The 20,961-nt window shown below is 36.4% G+C and overlaps 1 protein-coding gene across 2 annotated transcripts in view; it reads right to left on the bottom strand.

Moving 5' to 3' along the window:
* Positions 1–20,961, bottom strand: part of ptprz1a (protein tyrosine phosphatase receptor type Z1a) — a 56,672-nt gene that overhangs the window by 31,124 nt on the left and 4,587 nt on the right. For both annotated transcript variants that reach the window (XM_081355708.1, XM_081355707.1), the window contains exon 2: positions 3,872–3,943. In XM_081355708.1, coding sequence (XP_081211834.1) covers positions 3,872–3,943 — 72 coding nt within the window. The remainder of the gene's footprint in view (positions 1–3,871; positions 3,944–20,961) is intronic.

Genomic DNA, 20,961 nt, shown 5'->3' with positions numbered 1-20,961 from the left:
GTCGGTATTTGTTTCCTTGTGTTTTTCTGTTATCCCTAAGAAACATCAGAGGTAAGAGAGAGTCTTGTGTAATCCAAAGGGATTAAAAGGATATAGAGAAAAAGAACTGAAGCTGACTTAAAACCAATTTATAAACACAAATCTTAGCGTGGCGTAAATAAGCACTTTCATTTGTTCCACGCTTTTGTATTTTTTATCACTATTTTAAATCAGAATATTATCATCAAAACATTCAACAACAAAGCACCTATTATGGTTATTGTGATCATAGACAAAAGACATGGAAAAAGTGTTTCAAACTCATGTCCGCAAAGTTACTCACACACATAAACCAATACACATTTCCATTACGTCATTACAGCTGTCAAGAGAAATGCAATGAGTTGCTTGTTAAAAGAGGTATAAAAAAAATTTAAACTGTCATAAAAACAAAATTTATTCCGGTTTCAATTCCAATTTTAAGTATCCATTCCAAAATGTGACAGGGTTTAAATAATATTCCACTATAGGGTCAGTAAAACTAAACTACTTGTTCTCCGCAAATCTGGTGTTCTGATACTCCTACTTTGGGCCTGAGGTTTAAAATGATCTTTCAATGTTTCTAGCACAACTGGGACTGTTTCCTGAGAATGACCATTTACCCAGTACTACTCCAAAAACATACAATTAACTGCAGTTTCCATCTCAAATTACCACTAATGGCAGTAAAACATCAACAACTTTATTCTGATTTACAGTTTGACATTTGCATCACATAATCAGCTCCATATATATTGCTTTTCTGACAAAGTAAACTTCCTTGGTAGCTCACCTGGTACAGCATTGCATTTGCGTTGTGAAGTGTTGAAGTACAAAAGTCCCAAAAAGCTTGAGCTACAATGGCATAGTAGCTTCAGCAAATGCGTTTATATTCTAAGTTTTCTTTTTTAACACTATCGGTTAGGTTTAGGGTCAGGTTAAGTGTAAGTGATACATTATTTTCAAACACTCATCAGACATTTAATTTCCGAACTGCCATGAAACGTACTGTACACCAACCAAAGTTATAAAACATTGGCAGATTTACGTTCAATCCGTTTGTTTTTGATGAAACTGAACACGCTTTTAGTGCCACTCACTGGACATATCACTTTGAAAGTGTTGCAAAATGTGCAAGATGCAACATTGCATCATTTTGCAGAAATGGGCATGTTTTTCCAATGAGTCTGGGTTGCAATTACTTCATGAGGAGATAAAACATGCCATGCTGTACTGTAATAACGAAACAATCTGTGCCAGCAACTTAAGTGCATAAAGTACATTTCAATTATCCACACTTATCCAGACTAGCTCTGCAAGTTTAGTATGTCAGAATTAGCGTACAGGGATTGATTATTCCTGTTTCAGTATCATTTAGACGTTATGAGCGATATAAAAAGGGGTCAATGAAGAGGAGGGGCCACGGTATTCTGGGTAATGCCGATGAACAATATCCCATCTGCATGTCCGACCGACCGACCGCCTGCCTGCAGCCCAGACGCTATAATGCCCCCTTTGTTGTGCAAAACTTCAATGACACCCAGATCTGGTTTGTTGTGACTGGTCGAAGACAAGAATTTTAAAGCTGATAAACTAGTCACTTACTATCCAAACTTAGGATCATCTTTCCTAGATTAAACACCTTTGCTCTGAAACGTTGAGCTAGTGTCAGAAGAATAATTTTCCAAAGGAAAGATCTGTAAATCATAGAGATCTGAAGCTATATATCAAGAGTGCACAACAATAAGAAGAATATCAAATCTGGCCTACTTTCAATAACAAAGCGAGACTGGGGAATTCTCCATTGTGCTAGTAATGGAAAAGAGTGGGAGATGAAAAGATGAGAGATGCAAAAATGTGTCACTGATGTTGTTTGATTTGATACTTCTCTTCCCAAACTTCAATGGGCCGTATAATAAAAACAAGAATAATTTTGAAATAAAACCCAAAAAATAAAACTCCCATTTCAGAGTATATATAGGTCTTTTCCCACTTGAACTAGTTAACCCTGGGTCAACGCAAAAGCAGGGTTTCATAACCACGGGTAAAAATCAGTGCTAACCCTGCATCTAAATTACAAGTATGAACTTTACCCGGGGTTAAAAGCGGTGTTTAGCACGACGATAACCCGGGGTTAAGTGCAGTGTGAAAAGCCCTTATGAAAAGTGAGAAGCTAAAATGCTACAGGCTAATTGTTTACGAATGGTCATGGTATTGGCGTCACAACCTTCAACACACTATGGGGCTTTTTACACGACAATGTTTTCAACAAAAAATAAGGGAAACTTTTAAATGTGTTTTGGCCATTTAATTACACGACAACGGCGTTTGAAAACAGGATTTAAAGCGCAAGTTTTTGAAAACGATATTGTTATCGTCTCCGTGTAAACTGTGAAATCTGTGAAAACAGTGATGTCATGCGTATTACGTGTTCAGTCAATAGGCGCGTAGTGTTTCTTTACAAAGTGACATCGCCACCTACTGGCCTGGCATGATAATACAAAGCTTTTAGTCATTTTTGCAGATCCGTGTGAATGGGGATCAATTTAACAAAGTTGTCGTCTGTACGCAAAAAACTTTTCCGTTTTTTAGTACATTGTTGTTGTGTAAACGTACCCAAAAATTACGATCCTCCAGATTTTGATGGGGGCGTTTTTACTAATTTCAAATGTGAAGGAGGAGCCAATCATAACAGGGGTCATTTGCATAAAGTCTTAAAGGTACGGCAGCAAGAACACCCCACACAGGATTGACAATAATACTAAAATTCATTAGTAACTTACTTTTCACACAATCAGTTCATAAACATTACATGTATATAATGTTATATACATAGAGTATTACATATATACATGTTCTTGACCAGATCATTGAATCAGCGAGTCTTTGACTCAAAAACAGTTGCAATTAGATCACTCTGCAATTATTCAGTGTTTTTTTTTTTTACCAGATCAACAGGTTCATTGGAAAGAATCAATTTGTTCTCAAATTGGACATCGCTCTTGTGTTTCAGTGGGTGGTTATTTCAGGGGTGGCGAAATAATGAGGAACAATATGTTTTTATGGAATGTAGTGGAGAAAAAAGTACAATATTATGCTTTGGAATGTAGTGAAGTACAATTAAAGGTTTCCTAGAATAAAAATACTCTCAAGTACAGATAGCCTACTTGAAAAATGTACTTAAATACTGTACAGCAACAAAGAAATACTATTTTGTTACTGTCCATCACTGTGTAAAACTAAATCACTATACCAAAAGTGTACAATATGGCTCATCTAAAAAGTCCTAATTTGTCTTCTAAGATTACACTTTTTCAAACAGAATACTATAAAAGACACATAAGTGGTCATATTTCTGTTCCATGCTTTTGAATCATGGCAATACTGGCATTAAACAGCAAATAGTCAGGGTCAAAAGAAGACAAAAATACATATGATTTCATACTCATATAAGAGAAAAACCTTTCATCCTTCAGGGTATTAGAACAAAAACAAAGGAGCCACATCTTGAAGTCATCCTGCATGAAAACCCAAACACACCCTCTAAAATTTGACGTGCACTGTCTGGGCGAGAGCAAACAGGACCTGCAATTTAGGCCATATTAACCCTGAAAGCCCAGTTAGGAGAAACGGATGAGTTTAATCTGTGGCGTTAAGCTCTGAATGCTTAGACACAGATGATCCCTCAACCTGAGCTGGCATGGGGGAAGGATGCCAACGGTGCTTCACTTCAAAATGTCTGTGCATCTTTACAAATTCTGACTTGGCCTTTATACATACTGAAGTCTAATCCTTGATATAATCACTATGCATGGATAAGAAACACAATATCAATCCTGAATGCAACACTTACCCGCGTACGACCACTCTATGTTTTCTGAGAGTTTCTTCTGTGATCTGAATCCATATGCTTCTGATACATCCGCTGAATGAAAAGAAAAGAAAAAAATCTGATTATTCTGTCAAAATGACTAAATAACAACATGTTTGCTAAGAAACGCATTTACCTGAATAGAAAAGGTAATGGTAAAATAATGTTATTTGTCATGTAAAATTATCAATAAAACTATTTGAATGAAAGGTTAAAAAAGAATAGAATTTCATCAGTCAAGTCAAAATACACATTGTTTCATGATATTAATGTTTATAATATCTTAAAATCCTCATTCGCGTTTAGCAGATTAGAGCTGGGCGATAATATACTTTACATTTTGCGATGATATAAAAATAATCAAGCAGAATTTATTAATATTTGGTATGTCCTCCTGTTGCTTTCATGACAAATGATTAAATATATACTTATTTATTAGTCCTTATTTATATTAATTATTCTAAAAAAGTCATTACTATTATAAAATAATTAAATTATTTGATTTGTGACTTAGTGCTGAATCTTAAATATTCCTTATTCGTTTTACGCCATAACATTTCTTTGTATAATTATTAATTTTGTTTTTCATTCAAATCCTAGAACTTCCTGTTTATAAATTAGATTTTGAATCTCAGGAACCGCACTGTATTCAATGCACTGGGAATATTCTTGTTTATTTTAAGCCAAGGTTAAACTGATATATACAAATCTTATAAGTTTAAATAAATCTCTCTTTAGCCAGTATCAAACCTTATAAATCTTCAGATTAAAAAATAAATAAATAAAAAATATGGCATGTTCATTCAAAATGTGGCTGGCAAATATTGATAAAAAACTGCTTAAATTAGCAATTAAACTGCTTCACAGAGATCAATCTTTAAATTCCTTTTGCCGGAGCTAAATCGTGTCATGACCTGCTGTGACCTGCTGTCAAAACACTCGCTCTACCACAGACAGTCAGATGCAGTCTTGTGAATGACTTCTTGGTATTTTGTCTAGTAAAGGTTTGAAATACTGCAGTCAGGTTGTAATCCGCAACATAAATCATGTTAGACGAGTGACAGTACCAAATTCAAATGGCATAATTGTTTTAAAATGCAGTTATGAGTCAGATTATAAGCACAATATGGAAATCGTCGAGGATGTGAGTTCAATGGAAAGGCAACCTCTATTATTCTCTTTGTTCAGTCTTTTGACTGGTGGTTTCATTCACTTGACTTAAAAAAGGTCTCTTTTATTGTCAGAAGGTCGTCGCCCAGGATTTTAAGGTAAAAGATCATCTGCAAAGTTCTTCCTCATAATCACTTCGCTCTTACAAAGCGTTGGTCTCCTGCTGATCAGCAAGCTTTGGTCTTTTTTTCTTTTCTTGCCTTTTTAACTTCTAAACGTAAAGTCCTCCAATCACATGCCATACAGGACACAATACATCAAATCAATCCTTGTCAAAATACTAAAGGATTCATTTAGTCCCACAATTTACTTTTCCCCCCGTTTAATGGCATTTGACTGTCAAAATAATTTATTCGCCATTAAATGTAATTTTATAGCGGTTAGAAATTACCTCAGTTTGTTTCTGAAAAGCTATCAATTTCATTATTTACTCAATTCATCTCAAATCGATAGGATTTTATTTTTTTATTAAAAAAGATGTGTTATTAAATCTTGGGTTATGTGTTATAAAAGTCAAATGGGCTTGGAACAACATGAATTTTACTTTTTGGATGAACTATTCCTTTAATCCTCCAAAACTAACTTCTAGTAAAACAAAAGAGAGAAGAAGATGCAGTGGTAGAGGAATATAAACTCTAAGGGTACGTTTACACGACAATGATGTACTAAAAAGGAAATGCTTTTTTCGGGTACAGACGACAAGGTTGTCAAAACGATCCCCGTTCACACGGATCCACGAAAGTGACTAAAAATGCTGTATTATCATGCCAGGCCAGTAGTTGGCGATGTCACTTCATGAAGAAACACTACGCGCCTATAGACTGAACACATAATACTAGTGATGGGAAGTCCGGTTCTTTTCCGCGAACCGGTTCTTTCGGACAGTTCGTTTCAATGAACCGGTTCAAAAAACCGGTTCACCAGTTCTTTTACGTCATCACGTAATGACGTCAATTCTATCATCCCGGCGTATAAATATACATTCAAATAAAGTCATTTGTAATCATAACTTCAGTTAAATAATAGTACTCATCGTCATAATCATCTTGGATAGGTTTCTTACATTTACGTTTTGAAAATGAACCCAGTAGGCCCAAGGCAATGCGCAAACGCGGATGTTTTACATGTCTTAAAGTGAATAAACTGGTCTTCATCATTTTTATTTTATTTGTAATTAAATAAACTTACATTTTGCCGCTTAAACTTACATTCGGCCCCTCATTCAAGTCCTTGGTTCACCCGTGCTCATGTAACAGCACAGCACGCAGTATATAAACACAGCATCAGTTGGCCAAAAGAAAGTTCGGTTCAGAGACGGTGCGATCACGCATGCGCAGTCTCTCCAGCTCATCGGTTCTCCGTATCGAACGTGTCCGAAAGAAACAGTTCTCGGTTCTGTACTGGTGATCCGAGAACTGCTGCAACAACCAGTTCTTGACTCGAGAACCGTAGCATATGCCTGTGTGTGAGCTGAAAACTACTGAAACCTTACTAGGCTAATTCAGTCGACAAAACTAAAAACTCGATGCATGTCTGACTCCAGTAGGCTATGTTTAATACGTTATGTTTTGATTAACACATTATAAACATTTAATTTGCACCCTTTAAAACCTTGGAAAGAGTTTACGTCAAAAATGTATATCAACTTACTTAGAAATTAAATGATCTGTTCCTGAAAATAATGTTTTAGTATAATAATAAATGTTTAGTTTTATAATCCATTCATTGTTTCCAATCTTTAAAATAATACAGTGAAAAGGTAGTAGCCTATGTGATAAACATGTTTCTAACATGTTTTATTTTGTTACACTTATTGATGTTCAATAAAATACTTAAGAAACATGCATTTCGTCCCTCTGAAAAAATTGCACGCATGCTCAGCTCATCAGCTCATCGGTTCTCCGTATCGAACGTGTCCGAAAGAAACAGTTCTCAGTTCTGTACTGGTGATCCGAGAACCGCTGTATACCTGTACGTTCGGTAGTGCGCGCATGCTCAGTATCAACTGCTCGTGCTCATCACTTCTCTCAGCACAACATGTCTCAGTTCAGTGAACTGTTGGATTTACTAGAGTAACATATATGCCTATTTCGGGATATTGGTTTATTTTGAGTCGAAGGGACTGTCAGGACTCAGGCATGTCCGAAAGTGAGTAACTTAACTTGTGGATCAGCGCTGACGCAAGACGCGAACTGTTTCGAACGATTCAGTCCGATTTAGTGTACTGGTTCGACCAGTTCACTAAAAAGAACCGGTTCAAAAGAACGATTCGTTCACGAACCGGCCATCACTACATAATACGATGCGCATGAAGTCACCATTTTCACATATTCACGTTTTTGTTCAATAACTTGCACTTTGAATCCAGTTTCCAATCCAAGTTTGTGTTTTCAGGCCCCCAAAACAGTTGTCATGTAAATTAATGACCAAAGCACATAAAAAATTTCCCGTTTTTAGTAAAAAAAAAACGTGTTGTGTAAACGGTCCCTAAAAGCCTTCTGTCGATGCTCTAATTAGCATATAATAGCCAGCATGTCTATTGAATGTGGGTCGGACCTCTGATCCATAACTGTCCATAACTCAGTCTGTGCCATTTCAGTCTCACCACTGCAACTCAAAAAACAAAAATAGAACAAATCAGATAGGCTGCAGGAAAGCAGTCAATTATAACAGAGACAGAGCCTTTTAAGAGAGTTTTTGATAGAGGTTTGCTGAGTGGTTTGAGCTAAACAAGCAACATTTACGATACCATTAGGGTCATTCTCAAAATATGGTGCCAAACATGTCCTGCGAGTTTTCCGTCCATATAAACACCATATAAAAGACATCATTCTAGATATTAAATAAGATTAAATGTGTAGGCTCTATATTATATCATATTTTTAATGATTTGAATAGGTCAAGTCAATAAAGAAACCTTTGTTTCCTATATCTGGTATACCACTTCAATGACATGTATAGTTATTTATTTTCCACATTTTAGTCTAGCAAGTGGTGTGTATTTTGACATTATAGTTCCTGTATTGTGCCATTGGGATTGAGCAAGATGACCACCAAGAGAACGGATTTGCCTTTAAGACAGTGACATTTGTATTTCAATGCTCACTGTTTAGTTCTCTATTAAGCTGTCAACAAGTTAAACTAAGTTGAACCACACAATCCCTCCATTACTTTAAAGCCAACGTCCTTTTTTGGTTCCAGCAGCCTACTGCCAAACCCGACCATAATGCTTTTAAAAGATGAAAGAAACCTCCCTAAAGAGGGCCCTGTCCCTTGGGAGAAAGAGCACAATAAAAGCAACAATGGCTTTGACATGAAACACCTTTACACCTTTAGCGAGGATACCCTACACTGAACAAGTTTGCAGAGGGAAACTGTCCGCCTATTCACTAGCTACAGAAGAACAGTCTTGCCTCATCTTTCTGTTAGCTTTTGTCTGTCTGTCTACACATTGGTTTTGGTTCTTTCAAGATGGTCTGTGCACCTGTTACGCCATACAAACGCCTACACACTTTTACAGTGTATCAGAGCGTCATGTCTAGTAATACATTCTAATTATAGCTCGCCCAGAGTTTAGCTTTTCTGAGCTAATTTAACACGCTCTGGGAATATCGACAACAATGAAGTGTATTTATTTTTTTCACTTAGTTTAGTCTTAGAAAAATGACCATGGTAACCATGGGTTTTCCCAAAATACAAGTTGCTAGAGTCATTGTTAAAATAAGTACACTTTAGCATACCTTTAAAAAAAAAAGCTTATTGTGGAAATAATATAGTTTAAAAAAATTTACTCAAGTGTGTTAAACGGATAGTTCGCCCAAAAATGAAAATTCTGTCATCATTTACTTGCCCTCAAGATGTTTCAAACCTGTATGAGTTTCTTTCTTCTGTTGAACACAAAAGGCTTATGGAAGTCAATGGGTGTCGTCAACTGTTTGGCTACCGACATTCTTCAAAATATCTTCTTTTGTGTTCAAAAGAAAAAACTCATACAGGTTTGGAACAACTTAGTCAATGGCTACCGTCAACTGTCCTTGTTTGGAAAAGTTTGGAATAAAGGATAAGTAAATTATGACAGAATTTTTATTTTTAGGTGAACTACACTATAAAAAAAATGATAACAACATATGTTTTTACATTGTTTTAACTCATCAAAATAAGTTAAGCAATTTTAAGCAACTTTTTTTAAGGGATACAAGATTCAGTAATTTTTTTAAGTCAAAGTTTAATATAATTTAAGTTAGGTTAAGGTTACAGGTTACAGACATTATCATTATACTTGCCTAAAGGGATTTAATGGGGCAAATTGAAAAGCATTAGTTATTAAGAGCAAGATCACAATGAACAATATAACAGCTACAACACTGTAACAAGAGTGTGTATTTGGCCCAGTAACTGCCAGGAGCCATTCTGAAACATAAGCCACATTGGAAAGAACACAGGTGAGAATAACAAAGGAAAATAAATTATGGAAAAGGACTGAAGTTCACTCGCTCCCTTCCCATTTAACTGCATTCATCTCCTTTCTCATGGTCTACCCCATTTACCGTATCAATACAAACACAACAATGAGATCAGTGGCTCAGCCGTGAGAGCCACAGAGAGACTGCAGGTTCACACACTGTAAGGCCTTAGTGCCTGTGTGATTGCTTTTGTCTGAGAAGACCCATATTCCCTTTCACCCAATCAACAGCTCTCATGTGAGCCAAGAGCTTTACACATCGGCTTGATTTCCTGGTACATGGTGTAACAGAGAGTGAATGAGATGTAACAAAGACCTATAGATAAGACGAGGAGGTTTGGTTACTCTCTACGACTCTTGAATGTAGTAATGTTTTGCAGATGTAACAGACACAGGGCAGTAAGAGGTGTGCGGGTAAACCCCGGTTCGAATCACGCTCAGCGCGGGTTGAGTAGGATCTGTTACATTTGGTGCCGTGACCCGGATGAGAGTAAGGTTTAGAGGGATGAGTGTAATGGACGTAGATCAGTAAGAGCTGTGCATGGACAATCTATCTGATGGGCTGTCAATGATTTTATTGTTCATAAGCTGGAAAAAAATCATTCTCACATCCCTGATCTCAAGAGGCAAGCTTGAGGCGGCGGTGTTTAGCGTCCCACTCCGGAGACCCCGGTTCAAAACCCGCTCGGAGCGGGTCGAGTAGGACCAGTTACACAGACATTTCACTAATGAAGTATGATTATAATCTTATAAGCTTTCATGAAGTTGTAAACATTCAACATGGTGGTTCTAATAAGCCACTGCATATAAACTTTGAAATGCCTTTAATATTTACAAATAAAATTAAAATAAAGATCCATTTACACCCAGAACGATAACTATTAAAATAAATATATTGGCGTCCACACCATGGAAAATAAAGCAGGATGGATTCTGATTGGCTGTAACTGATTTTATCGTTCATCAGCTGGAAAAAAAATCATTCTGAAAGTGATTCCAATGATATTGTTCCTCTGTGTCGTTTTCTTTAGTAGTTGTGGTGTGGACTTCAATATTCGCATAGTGTCCTAAAGCCCAAGAATGTGGACGCAAACGCTTCTAGCTAAATAAGCTTGTTTACTCACATTGGAATGTGATAAAACACGGTTCAAAATAAACATTGAATTTCCAATGTTGCCACAAGGGGCGCTATAGCGAGCAGTAATATAAACTGACTTCATATTGTCAGTTTTCTCTTTTCACTCAAATACTATCATAGCAGAGCAATAGTTTAATAGGTACAATAGTTCACATTCTTCTATTTTTAGCTATTTCAACATATTTATAACAAAAAAATTGTTATTTGAAAGTAACTTTCTGGTGCCCTTAAAGGGATAGTACACACAACAAATTTAATTCTGTCAGCTGTATGACTTTCTTTTTTCTGTGAAACATTCAAAACAATATATTTTTTTTAAAGTCTCTGTTTTTTCGTCCATACAATGAAAGTCAAAATGTATGTTCCGCCCCAACATTCTTCCAAATATCTTCTTTTGTGTCTAGCAGAAGAAAGATCATACAGGTTTACCAACATGTGAATGAAGGGTGAATAAATGGGGGGGAAAAGGAAAAGCATCTTGGCTCAATAATTTTAGCTTATTCAGACAAATACTGAAGAGTAAGAACCTGATAAAAGGATATGAAAGGACTGACATGAAGACTTTAAAGAGGAACCACAACCAAGACCAGACAGAGAGGTATCAAAAGGGTAATGTAAGGAAGGTGACCCTTTGTTCCTCCTCTCTAATGCATTAGACACCAGAGAACACAACCACCCCTGGAACACATGTGCCAGAGGAGGACACTTCAAACCTCAGCTGTCATTAGTAAAATTAAAGGTGTACAGCCACACAGTAATCCAAGAGAGTCATCTCAAAAGATGAGACAGGAGAGAGCAGCACTCAGGATCAAACCCTGTCAACATGAGGTGAGAACAAGGATTCAAAGACCAAGAGGTGAGGTCAACCCTGTTTTTGAAGTAGGATGACAGAATAGACATGGAAAATAAAAATAAAATACTGTACAAAAATAATATATTAAATCTACCAGCACAAGAAATTTAACAACAATTCAAACGTGCACAGCATAAACACACAGAATATGCAACACGCACAGAAATAGCAGTTAGTGTGTGTGTGTGTGTGTGTGTGTGTGTGTGTGTGTGTGTGTGTGTATATATGTGTATATGTACAAAGAAAAATGCCGCCCCACATACCATTAGTTTTATATAAAATAATTAATGTATCTGATGTTACAAGGCTCTTAGTCTGTGGCAATTAGCTTTAAGTTCATCTATACGCTAGCGTACCACTACAGTAATATTTTCAGCAACAGCAAGTACTAGCCTACCAAAGAGTTGGCTAAATTGGGAAAAGTATACTCAAGCCAAAAATCATCAAATTGAACATTCCCCTTTCTTTCCTGTTTTCAGTTAGCCTTTGTTTAGCAAGCTAGCAGCTTAGCATCGGACTAACTTAAGCAGTTAACACTATGCTAAGCTGTTAGCCTGCTAAACAAGGTATCGATGCTAAATTTTTGATCAGGCATTGATAGAATTATGCTAAACGCTAATAGCTATTTAACAGAAAACACTTATTTAGGAAAGGCATGCAACCATTTAGACTGCTAATTATGAACGATAATGCAGAAAAGAATCTATATATAGAAGATTATTGAGTCGTGCAGAGATGACGCATTTTTGTAGGCCAAATCGCAGAAACGAGTTAGTATTTTAGCACTTCCGGTTCCATTGTTTCATGGGTTTTTGATTAAATCACTTAAATAAGGATTGGGGTTTCACGTTTTATTCAATGACATAAAATACATCAGTATTACCCCACTCATGATTTTTTAAGCCATTATTTGTCTTCAAAATTGCGGTTGCTAACAAGTGGCTAAATGTGACTACAGAGGCTGTCGGGGACATTAAACGTCATCACACCAAAAAGATAAGCTCAGTCCGCTTTTACAGCCACATTATGCATATAATTGTGCTCTTATAAACTTTTCTAACTCAAAATGTCAGTGAAAATGCTTTTTAGATAAAAACTGAAAGAGCTTAGTGATGGTGATGTTGAATTCGTGGAGTTAATTTAAAGCCTACCTTTAGCTTTTTCATTTTGGCCATAAAAGTTGTGTTCATCTGTGATAATTATCTTGATGTACGAAGCATGTAATGATCATAAACTTTTACTGATAACAGCTTATTTTTTGCAATAATCCAAAAGCCTATGTAAAAATCCTATTGTGTTTTTGTCAAGGGAACCAGTGTGATCCCAGACAGCAACATTGTGTTGGCCCAGATCCGGACCACATGCGGATTCCACGGTTGGTTTCCATGTTGCTGTCTGGGATGCTAACTTCCAATTTGGCCTACAAATTTACGTCATCCCTGCACCACTCTATTCTGCATTATACAGTGCAGAAATCAATGGCAATAACACAGCCAGCAAGCAATCACTGAGTCAATATGTTGTTGCCAGAGTGAGTTGATGAAGGTGTGTGAGTGTGTTTGAGTGTGTGACATGTTGCTTCTGAAGTGTGGAGAGGATGTGCTTTTAATTGCCTGTAATCTCGCTCCAGTGCATTCCAGCATCAACCCTGTTACCCGATAAGACTGATGGAGAGTGGGTTCATCAAGGACAGGACATTGTTTGTAAGTGTGATTTCCCATCATCCTGTCCACTAGCATTACAGCTACTCTGTTTAGTACTGACAAAAGCCAAGAACAACACTCAAACATATATTTAGGCTAAATTTAAGATTTGATTGTATTTGGTATTTGTATTGCATATAACATTTCCATCCATTTGGATTTCACAGTTTTAACTTAAACAAACTAATAAACTGAATATGATGCATATTTGTCCGTCAGACATAAATGAAACAGGTAAGATTTCTGTAATAGTACTAGTTTTAAATACACAATAGCGGTTTATATATTTATCATCAATAAATCCAATTTCTTTCAGTCTCATACTGAATATTGTTTGTTCCACAGCTAGCCATTTTTCAACCATGTTCATACTTTTTAACTGAATAAATGTAATTGTTTTCACATGAACAGATTTATGCTGATTTAAGCGATTTGCAAATTTATTAGTCTGTTAATGTTAAAACTGTGTAATCCAAATGGAGTTCACCCAAAATAAAATGTATCCTATAATTTACTCACCCTCAAGCCATCCTAGGTGTATATGACTTTCTTCTTTCAGCCAAACACAATATGAGTTATATTAAATAATTTCCTAGCTCTTCCAGGCTTAATAATGGCATTGAATATGCTGGATTTTTTAACCTCCAAAAAGCGCATCCATCCATCATAAAAGTAATCCATACAGCTCCGGTGGGTTAATAAAGGCCTTCTGAAGTGAAGCGATGGATTTATTTAAAACTTTATAAAGTATAATCACTGGCTTCCGGCAACGGCCGTACACGTTAGTCGTATGGATTACTTTTATGATGGATGGATGTGCTTGTTGGAGCTTCAAAAACTCGGACACTATACAATGCCATTACAAAGCTGGGAAAAGCCAGGATATTATTTAATACTCCGATTGTGATCGGCTGAAAGAAGAAAGTTATATGCGCCTAGGATGTCTTGAGGGTGAGTAAATTATGGGATGAAATACATTTTTGGGTGAACTTTTCCTTTAAATTTGAGCATTAGATTTAGCATCTTGCCATCTGCCTTAACACTTCTTAGTGTATTCATGAGACATGTCGTGATCTCATATTTATGAATGAATCATTCTTTGAATGAATCAGTGAACCAGTCTGATTTGTTCATGAATCTGACTGATCTGGTTCAACTTTTTGAAACAATATGAGGTTGGTTTGAAACAATATGAGGGTGCGTAAATAATGACAAATTGTCTTTAAGAGAACTGTAACAACCCCAGTCCACATTTAGAAAGGTTATCTTGGCCAAAGAGCTGTATTAGCCAATCAGCATGCGGGAAACGTTTTGTTACTACTCTGGGAAAACAAACGGACCTTGGGCCAACTCACACCCAAATCCATGAACACAGTTTCAGACCAGTTTCTTTCACTATGAGTCACTGAACTTAGGAGTTTATTTATGTTTGTCTTCTTTTGAGTGAGCTTAAGCTCTTCCTGTGACTATAAAAATGTCCTGAGCCAAAATGACGAAGTAAAGTGTGCCATTCAAATCACAGCATAGCTGCCTCCAAAGCAGAACAACAGTAAACATTTACAGTTGGATTGGCTGTGTTTTAAATATGGGGTCCATCAGAGCCTTATGTTTATAGGGAAAGAGTGCCTCGATGGAGTCAAAAGGGGACACAATCTCACAGTCATAAAAGATGTATAGACAAACCTTAATGGCAAAAGAAAGAAACCAATCGAGTGTGAGAGAGTGCAGAGCAAAACTGAAATGAAAATGAAAACAAATGCTGCAGTGCTCTATAAGTCATGTTTGCCAATTCAACCACATGGGAAAGAAAAAGATTAAGATTATTATTTTTTTGCATGCTAATAAGCATCATGCAAAAAAGCAACTAGTAAATAGTGAGAATTGGACCCTAAATTATATATATGGTATATCCAATTAGTGACATATTAAATGTCTTGAATGTTATTGGAAGCTAATTGACTCAAGTTGTGTTTCAAAGATTCTGTCGAGAAAATGTCAGTAAAATACATCTAAGCAAGAACAACATCCTGAGAAATGATCAACACAGATGAACATCTTGTATACAGAGCCAGTCTCTCGATGAAGAAAGAGCGTTCTACATCTGAGACAAATCATTTGCACCAGATTTCACATGCTCAGTGGATTCATTCAGAACATAAGGAGTCTCTGATTTGGCACAAGAAAAAATAAACTTAATCTAGAGCCCACCAGCATTCAGTAAGAGCCGAAAATAGAGACATATTTAGACTTCTACAAGATTATAAAAGTTTTAGCCTTTTGTCACACTTCTAAATGTCAAAAATTTCCATATATAAACATTTCTGATTAACCATGAATCAACGATAATGTTGAATACCATAAAAAATGTATATATATATAGCCTATATATATATATATATATATATATATATATATATATATATATATATGTATTGTATGTGTTACAATGAATACTTCAATGTGTTATAATGGAAGTGAATGGGGACAATCTATAAATGTTAAAATACACACCTTTTTAATAGTACAGCCACATGACATGAACAATGTTTTATCATGATTTTAGTGTGAAAATGTCTTACTAATCTTTTCTGTGTAAAACTATATCAACTTTTTCTTTGATGCCATTACCTAAAGCCCTTATAAAATGAAAAAAAAAATTACCTCCAAAACACACAATTTTTAACAGATGAATTAATGTGAAATAAGCTATTTCTTATCTCACAATTCGGATTTTTTTCCCGGCAATTGTGAGTTTATATATTGCCATTCTGACTTTGTATCTAAACTCGCAATTGCGTGAAAAGTTAAAAAAGTCAGAATTGTGAGATGAAAAATTTCCTATTTTTTGCTTATTCACGATAACCTTTTTTATTTTATTATTCTGTGGCAGAAACAAGCTTCCATACATCTGAACTTGAACAGACCAATCACATTTAGTTTTTATCTATTTATTTTTTCGGACTATTAAGCATTGTAGCCATCAGTGACCCTATCAGAACACACCTGCAACCCATTTTTGGGTCATGAATATAAAACATTTCATAAATCAAAGAGCTTTAAATACTCTTTGAAGTCTGTATAAGAGTATCTAATATGGCAAGTGATAAAACAGTTTAATAGGATGAATCTTAGCTAATTGGCTGGAGCAAAGGGAGTTCTGAAGAGTGTGAGAGACTCTCTGATGGGTCTTCTCTCATTCAAAGCCAGAGATTACCCACTCAACCAAGTGGAAATTCAAAAGCATTACTACAGGTTGAATGAAAAAGGAGGGAGATATTTGTAATTGTTCTTTCACCTGCATCAGGCCACAGCGGTTTTCCCCGGGACATATGGTGCAGGCAGGGTGAACTGGATTAACGAGAATCAGCCCTAATTAATAGACTCTGAAAATCTCCTTTTATTTCTTTGATGGCCTGGAGGACTCATGCGAATAGCTATTTTGAGTGGTATCCTAATTGAAAAGGGCATGGATTCTCAGATGGGGGAAGACTCTAAGAGCATCCAGAGGACTGTCAACCGTTTGAAGTGCTGAAGTGTCCTTGAGTGACACTCAAACATTTCAAAACATTTTGTAAAATCCATCTCAACCCTTATAATCTCCACCTGGCTATTGGGATGTGTGTGCATTTTGTTAAACTGTAAGATTTGGTAAGTCTTTGGACCAGTTACATAACCCAATGCCGAGTGAATTTAGAAAATTAACATAATTTATTCTTTTTTAAATAGTATATTTTGTATCTATATTACTGGGCATGAAACTTTATTGTGGATTTTTTTTTAAATAATGTACAGGAAATCGTTTTTCACATACATATATAAATATATTATTTTTATGGTCACTTTATGCTGTTTTGAACAGGTTTGGAGCAACATAAAGGCGGGTTAATGATAATAATTTGGGTGAATTATTCCTTTTAAACTATCCAGAATATCGTCATAAGAGGAGAGTAACTCAAACACGCTTGTAAATCTTATAAGAGCTTTGATTGTGAGATAAGCTCTTGCCCTGGTCTTTGTCCCATTTGAGTCCCATCTGGGGAAGATCAGCAAACCACCCACAGCTCATCCACCAGCTGTCTCCTTCTTACCCAGATGTGGATCTGTGTCATCCTGCGGTGTTTATGTGATCAGAACAGTCTGCTTATATGATCAAAACTAGCCTGCTAGAATCGAAGTCAAGATGTCCATTCAGTCACCAACAGTGAATAGACTGTCTTGTGATCAGTTCAGTTTGCAATTAAGAGCGGTCCCTTTTGTCTGAGCAGATTGCCTTTTTATTTTAATTACTTTGTTGTTTCAATTTTGACAAAAATGCCAAAAAATCTATAAAAAAGCACTAATCCTTTAATTACAGGAGGTAATTTTAATATGATGAACATGTAAAATGAGACTATAGCCAGAATATCGAGTGTTACAATTTCACTCATTCACATATAATATATAGTCTCATTTAATTTATTTGAAATCGATTCAACAACAGTGAATGTTTCGTCAAAATGATGGTTCTTCTGAAAAAATGTCCAATTTAGGATAGATAGATAGATAGATAGATAGATAGATAGATAGATAGATAGATAGATAGATAGATAGATAGATAGATAGATAGATAGATAGATAGATAGATAGATAGATAGATAGATAGATAGATAGATAGATAGATGGATCCAGAGTGCTTTCATCCTTGTCAGAAGATACAGTGTAACCCAAGCCTCTCAGGCCAGTATACGATACAACCTTTTGTAGTCCTATACAGTCTATCAATTATTCAACTTCAACCAGCTCACATTCTATACAAACAGAATTTAAACTACTTTAAGAACAAATGGGATTTAAGTAGCAAACACAAGCTGCTTTGATTGTCCTCTCTGTGGGATCTCGCAATGACCTCAGAATTTATACTCACACAGTGTCAGAGACCAACAGACTATATCATAGTGTCCAAACTTTACTTAGATTTGTATTCAGCATCCTCTCCAAGGTCCATTGAATAAGAGCAGAGAATCTAGACCACACACCTCTAGCCTGGAAAAGAACAGGAAGGGATCTCAAAGCATCTTAAGCTAGCACTCAACAGACCTGCTCTTGTTTTCTCCAATGGCAGACGAGAGTAGCTCTTTCAGTAGCATGACAGCAAACCCTGGTCTGCTGTCATTAATTAAGTGGCAAGTCAGGGATACTGACCCAACCGGCAGAGAGCCATAGGGGCCCCGGCAGAGCCTGTCAATCTACACGCACCGAGATGAAGATGCTGAGATTCCCGAGGGACAGAGAGAAAGAGACAGACCTTCAATGGAGAGAGAGATCAAGGAAAATCTGAAGAGATGAGATAGCATACGAAAGACTGGAAGTTAAATTTGAGTTCCACATTTTATGAAGACTAGCAGTGGAATATTAGGGTGTTCTGGGTGGTTGACAAGGCATTGATATGCTGTTGCTATGGTGTTCAAAAGAAGTCTTTGCTAGGTGGTTGCTGAGTAGTTGTTAGCCATTGCTAGGGTATTCTGAATAGTCGTTAGCTTGATGCTATATGTAGTTGCTAAGTTCTAGGTGTATTTTAAGGTATTCTGGATTGTTGCTGATTTGACCATTAAACTCAGATGCATTTACAAATATCTAATTAGGGATATAATGATATTAAAATTTGGACACATGAGCATATAAATCCACCACTATACTTTTGCGTTTTTTTAGAGAAAGTTTGCATTCGCTTGTTCTCTCACAAAAATGTTTTCATTTCCTGAGAAGCGCTGTGTTTGCAAGCAAAGAAAAGTGTATTTCAATGCTTCTGCAAGCAAAAAAAAATTCAGTTTCTACTATGGGAACCATTGAAATGTAATCTTTCCTCTCCTCTCCATCTGCATGTCCCAACAGGGCCTCCGTATAAATCCAATATTAGATGATACAAATTAATTAAAAAAGAAAAAAATCTCTAAAATTGCACTTTTTCTGCCCAATAACCAAATAGGCATTTCTAAAAAATAAAAAATAAAACATTTCTTCAGACTACCAAATTCGACAAAGGATCTGAGTCGGATATGCATGAAAAAAATAAAATAAAAATTCTCTATGAACACAAAATAACTTTTTTTTTTTTTGTCTATAGACATTATGTAGCCCCGCCCCTTTTCAGCATGGCACTCCTTGTGTTCTGTCTTACGGTTTGTATTTCCACCACATGAAGGTAAGATCTTACGGATTTATGAATGAACCACTTGTTTTAAAATCTTCCCGGTCTTCTGATATTTGTTATGACATCCGCTTCAAGCATTACAATGCTAATGATAATTTTCATTAACTCAATAAGTAAATCCACTTCGATAGCTAATAACTCTTCGACAGCAATGCCATAGAAATATACAGAGCAACCGCAAAAGTTGAACCGCAGAAGTTCAAAGACAAAATTCTAAAGATAGCACGTAAGGTCTATTCAATGAAAAACTTCCACTACACAGACAAAAGGAGTTAAAACATCCCTTGAAATATCATCTTTTGTTTTCCACTGAAGAAAGAAAGTCATACAGGTTTGGTGAGTCAGACATGAAGGGGAGTAAATGAATTTATTTTTGGGTGAACTATCCCTTTAATACACCCAGCAGCGCTCCACATAGGTGTTCGCAATAAAAGAGCACAAACAGGAAAGCTTCTGACACTCTCAGTTCAAGTTCAGCCCTCTCTCCCACACAGACACACAAAAGTACCCCAACTCGCTCATCCATCCTTTGTGACATGGGAGCACCACCATTGGGACAAATCAGGGGCCCTCCTGAATGTCACACTCACATGCCACAACAATAAGACCCCCCTCCCAATCCAGACACCCTACGTTGTTGCATGTCCCACGAGCACCGGCCGCCTCTTGCCAGCCAGGCACAAAACAAATCGAGCAGCTGACAGCATAATTCACTAAGAGAGACTGGCCCAAGGCCATGGTCAGGATGGTGCAGAGATTTGGCTCGCCATCAGAGCCCCCCTTCACCACCAACCCATCCACAGCCCTGGTCCATTCAGCCTCGGCCCCTCCACTGTCTCTGGAAGGAGAGAAAAGACATGACTCGGAGTCTCAGTGCGTCCCCTCCGCATGCCTGAGTGAATGTGCTTGAGCCTAATACCGAATAATCTGTTCATCAAATGCCCCCGTGGATGTCGTCGGGGGGAAATCTGCTCCCGTTTTCACAAGCAGATTCGGACAGGGGGTCTGGATACCAAGCTGACCCAAGTGCCAACAGCAAAGAGCAAAAAGGAGAGAAAAACACAGACAAAAAACTGCTAGACACTTTTACAAACGGACACAAAGACTACATCAGTAAAGCCGTTATTCAGAACAACAACATGATTATGTGTGTTATATCGATTTTATACAGTTAATATTGAGTCATTTACATTTTAGACAAAATATGGGTAGTTTTTTGCTCCAATAATGAACAGAGTTTCATATGAAGCCAATAAATGAATCAGTGTTTTGAATGATTCTGTAAATTATTAAATGAATCACTACTTTTGTTCCTGAATAAATCCATTTTCCTATTCTTCAAAAACTCTTGAAAACGGTGGCTGGATTATATTACAAATTCTGACAATAATTAGTTTTGTTTGCTGAATGAATCTGTGTTTTGAATAAATCTGTAAATTATTTAATGACTCACTCATTTGTTGTGCTCCTAAATAAATCTTGAATGAGTTGTTTGACTGAATGATTCAATTACTCGATACAAAAACAGTTGCTAAATTCAGAATAATATACTACTC

This window comes from Scardinius erythrophthalmus (genome assembly GCF_964197995.2).
Source record: "Scardinius erythrophthalmus genome assembly, chromosome: 24".
In the NCBI taxonomy this organism is placed as follows: domain Eukaryota; kingdom Metazoa; phylum Chordata; class Actinopteri; order Cypriniformes; family Leuciscidae; genus Scardinius; species Scardinius erythrophthalmus.
This window is presented reverse-complemented; position numbering and strand designations above follow the sequence as displayed.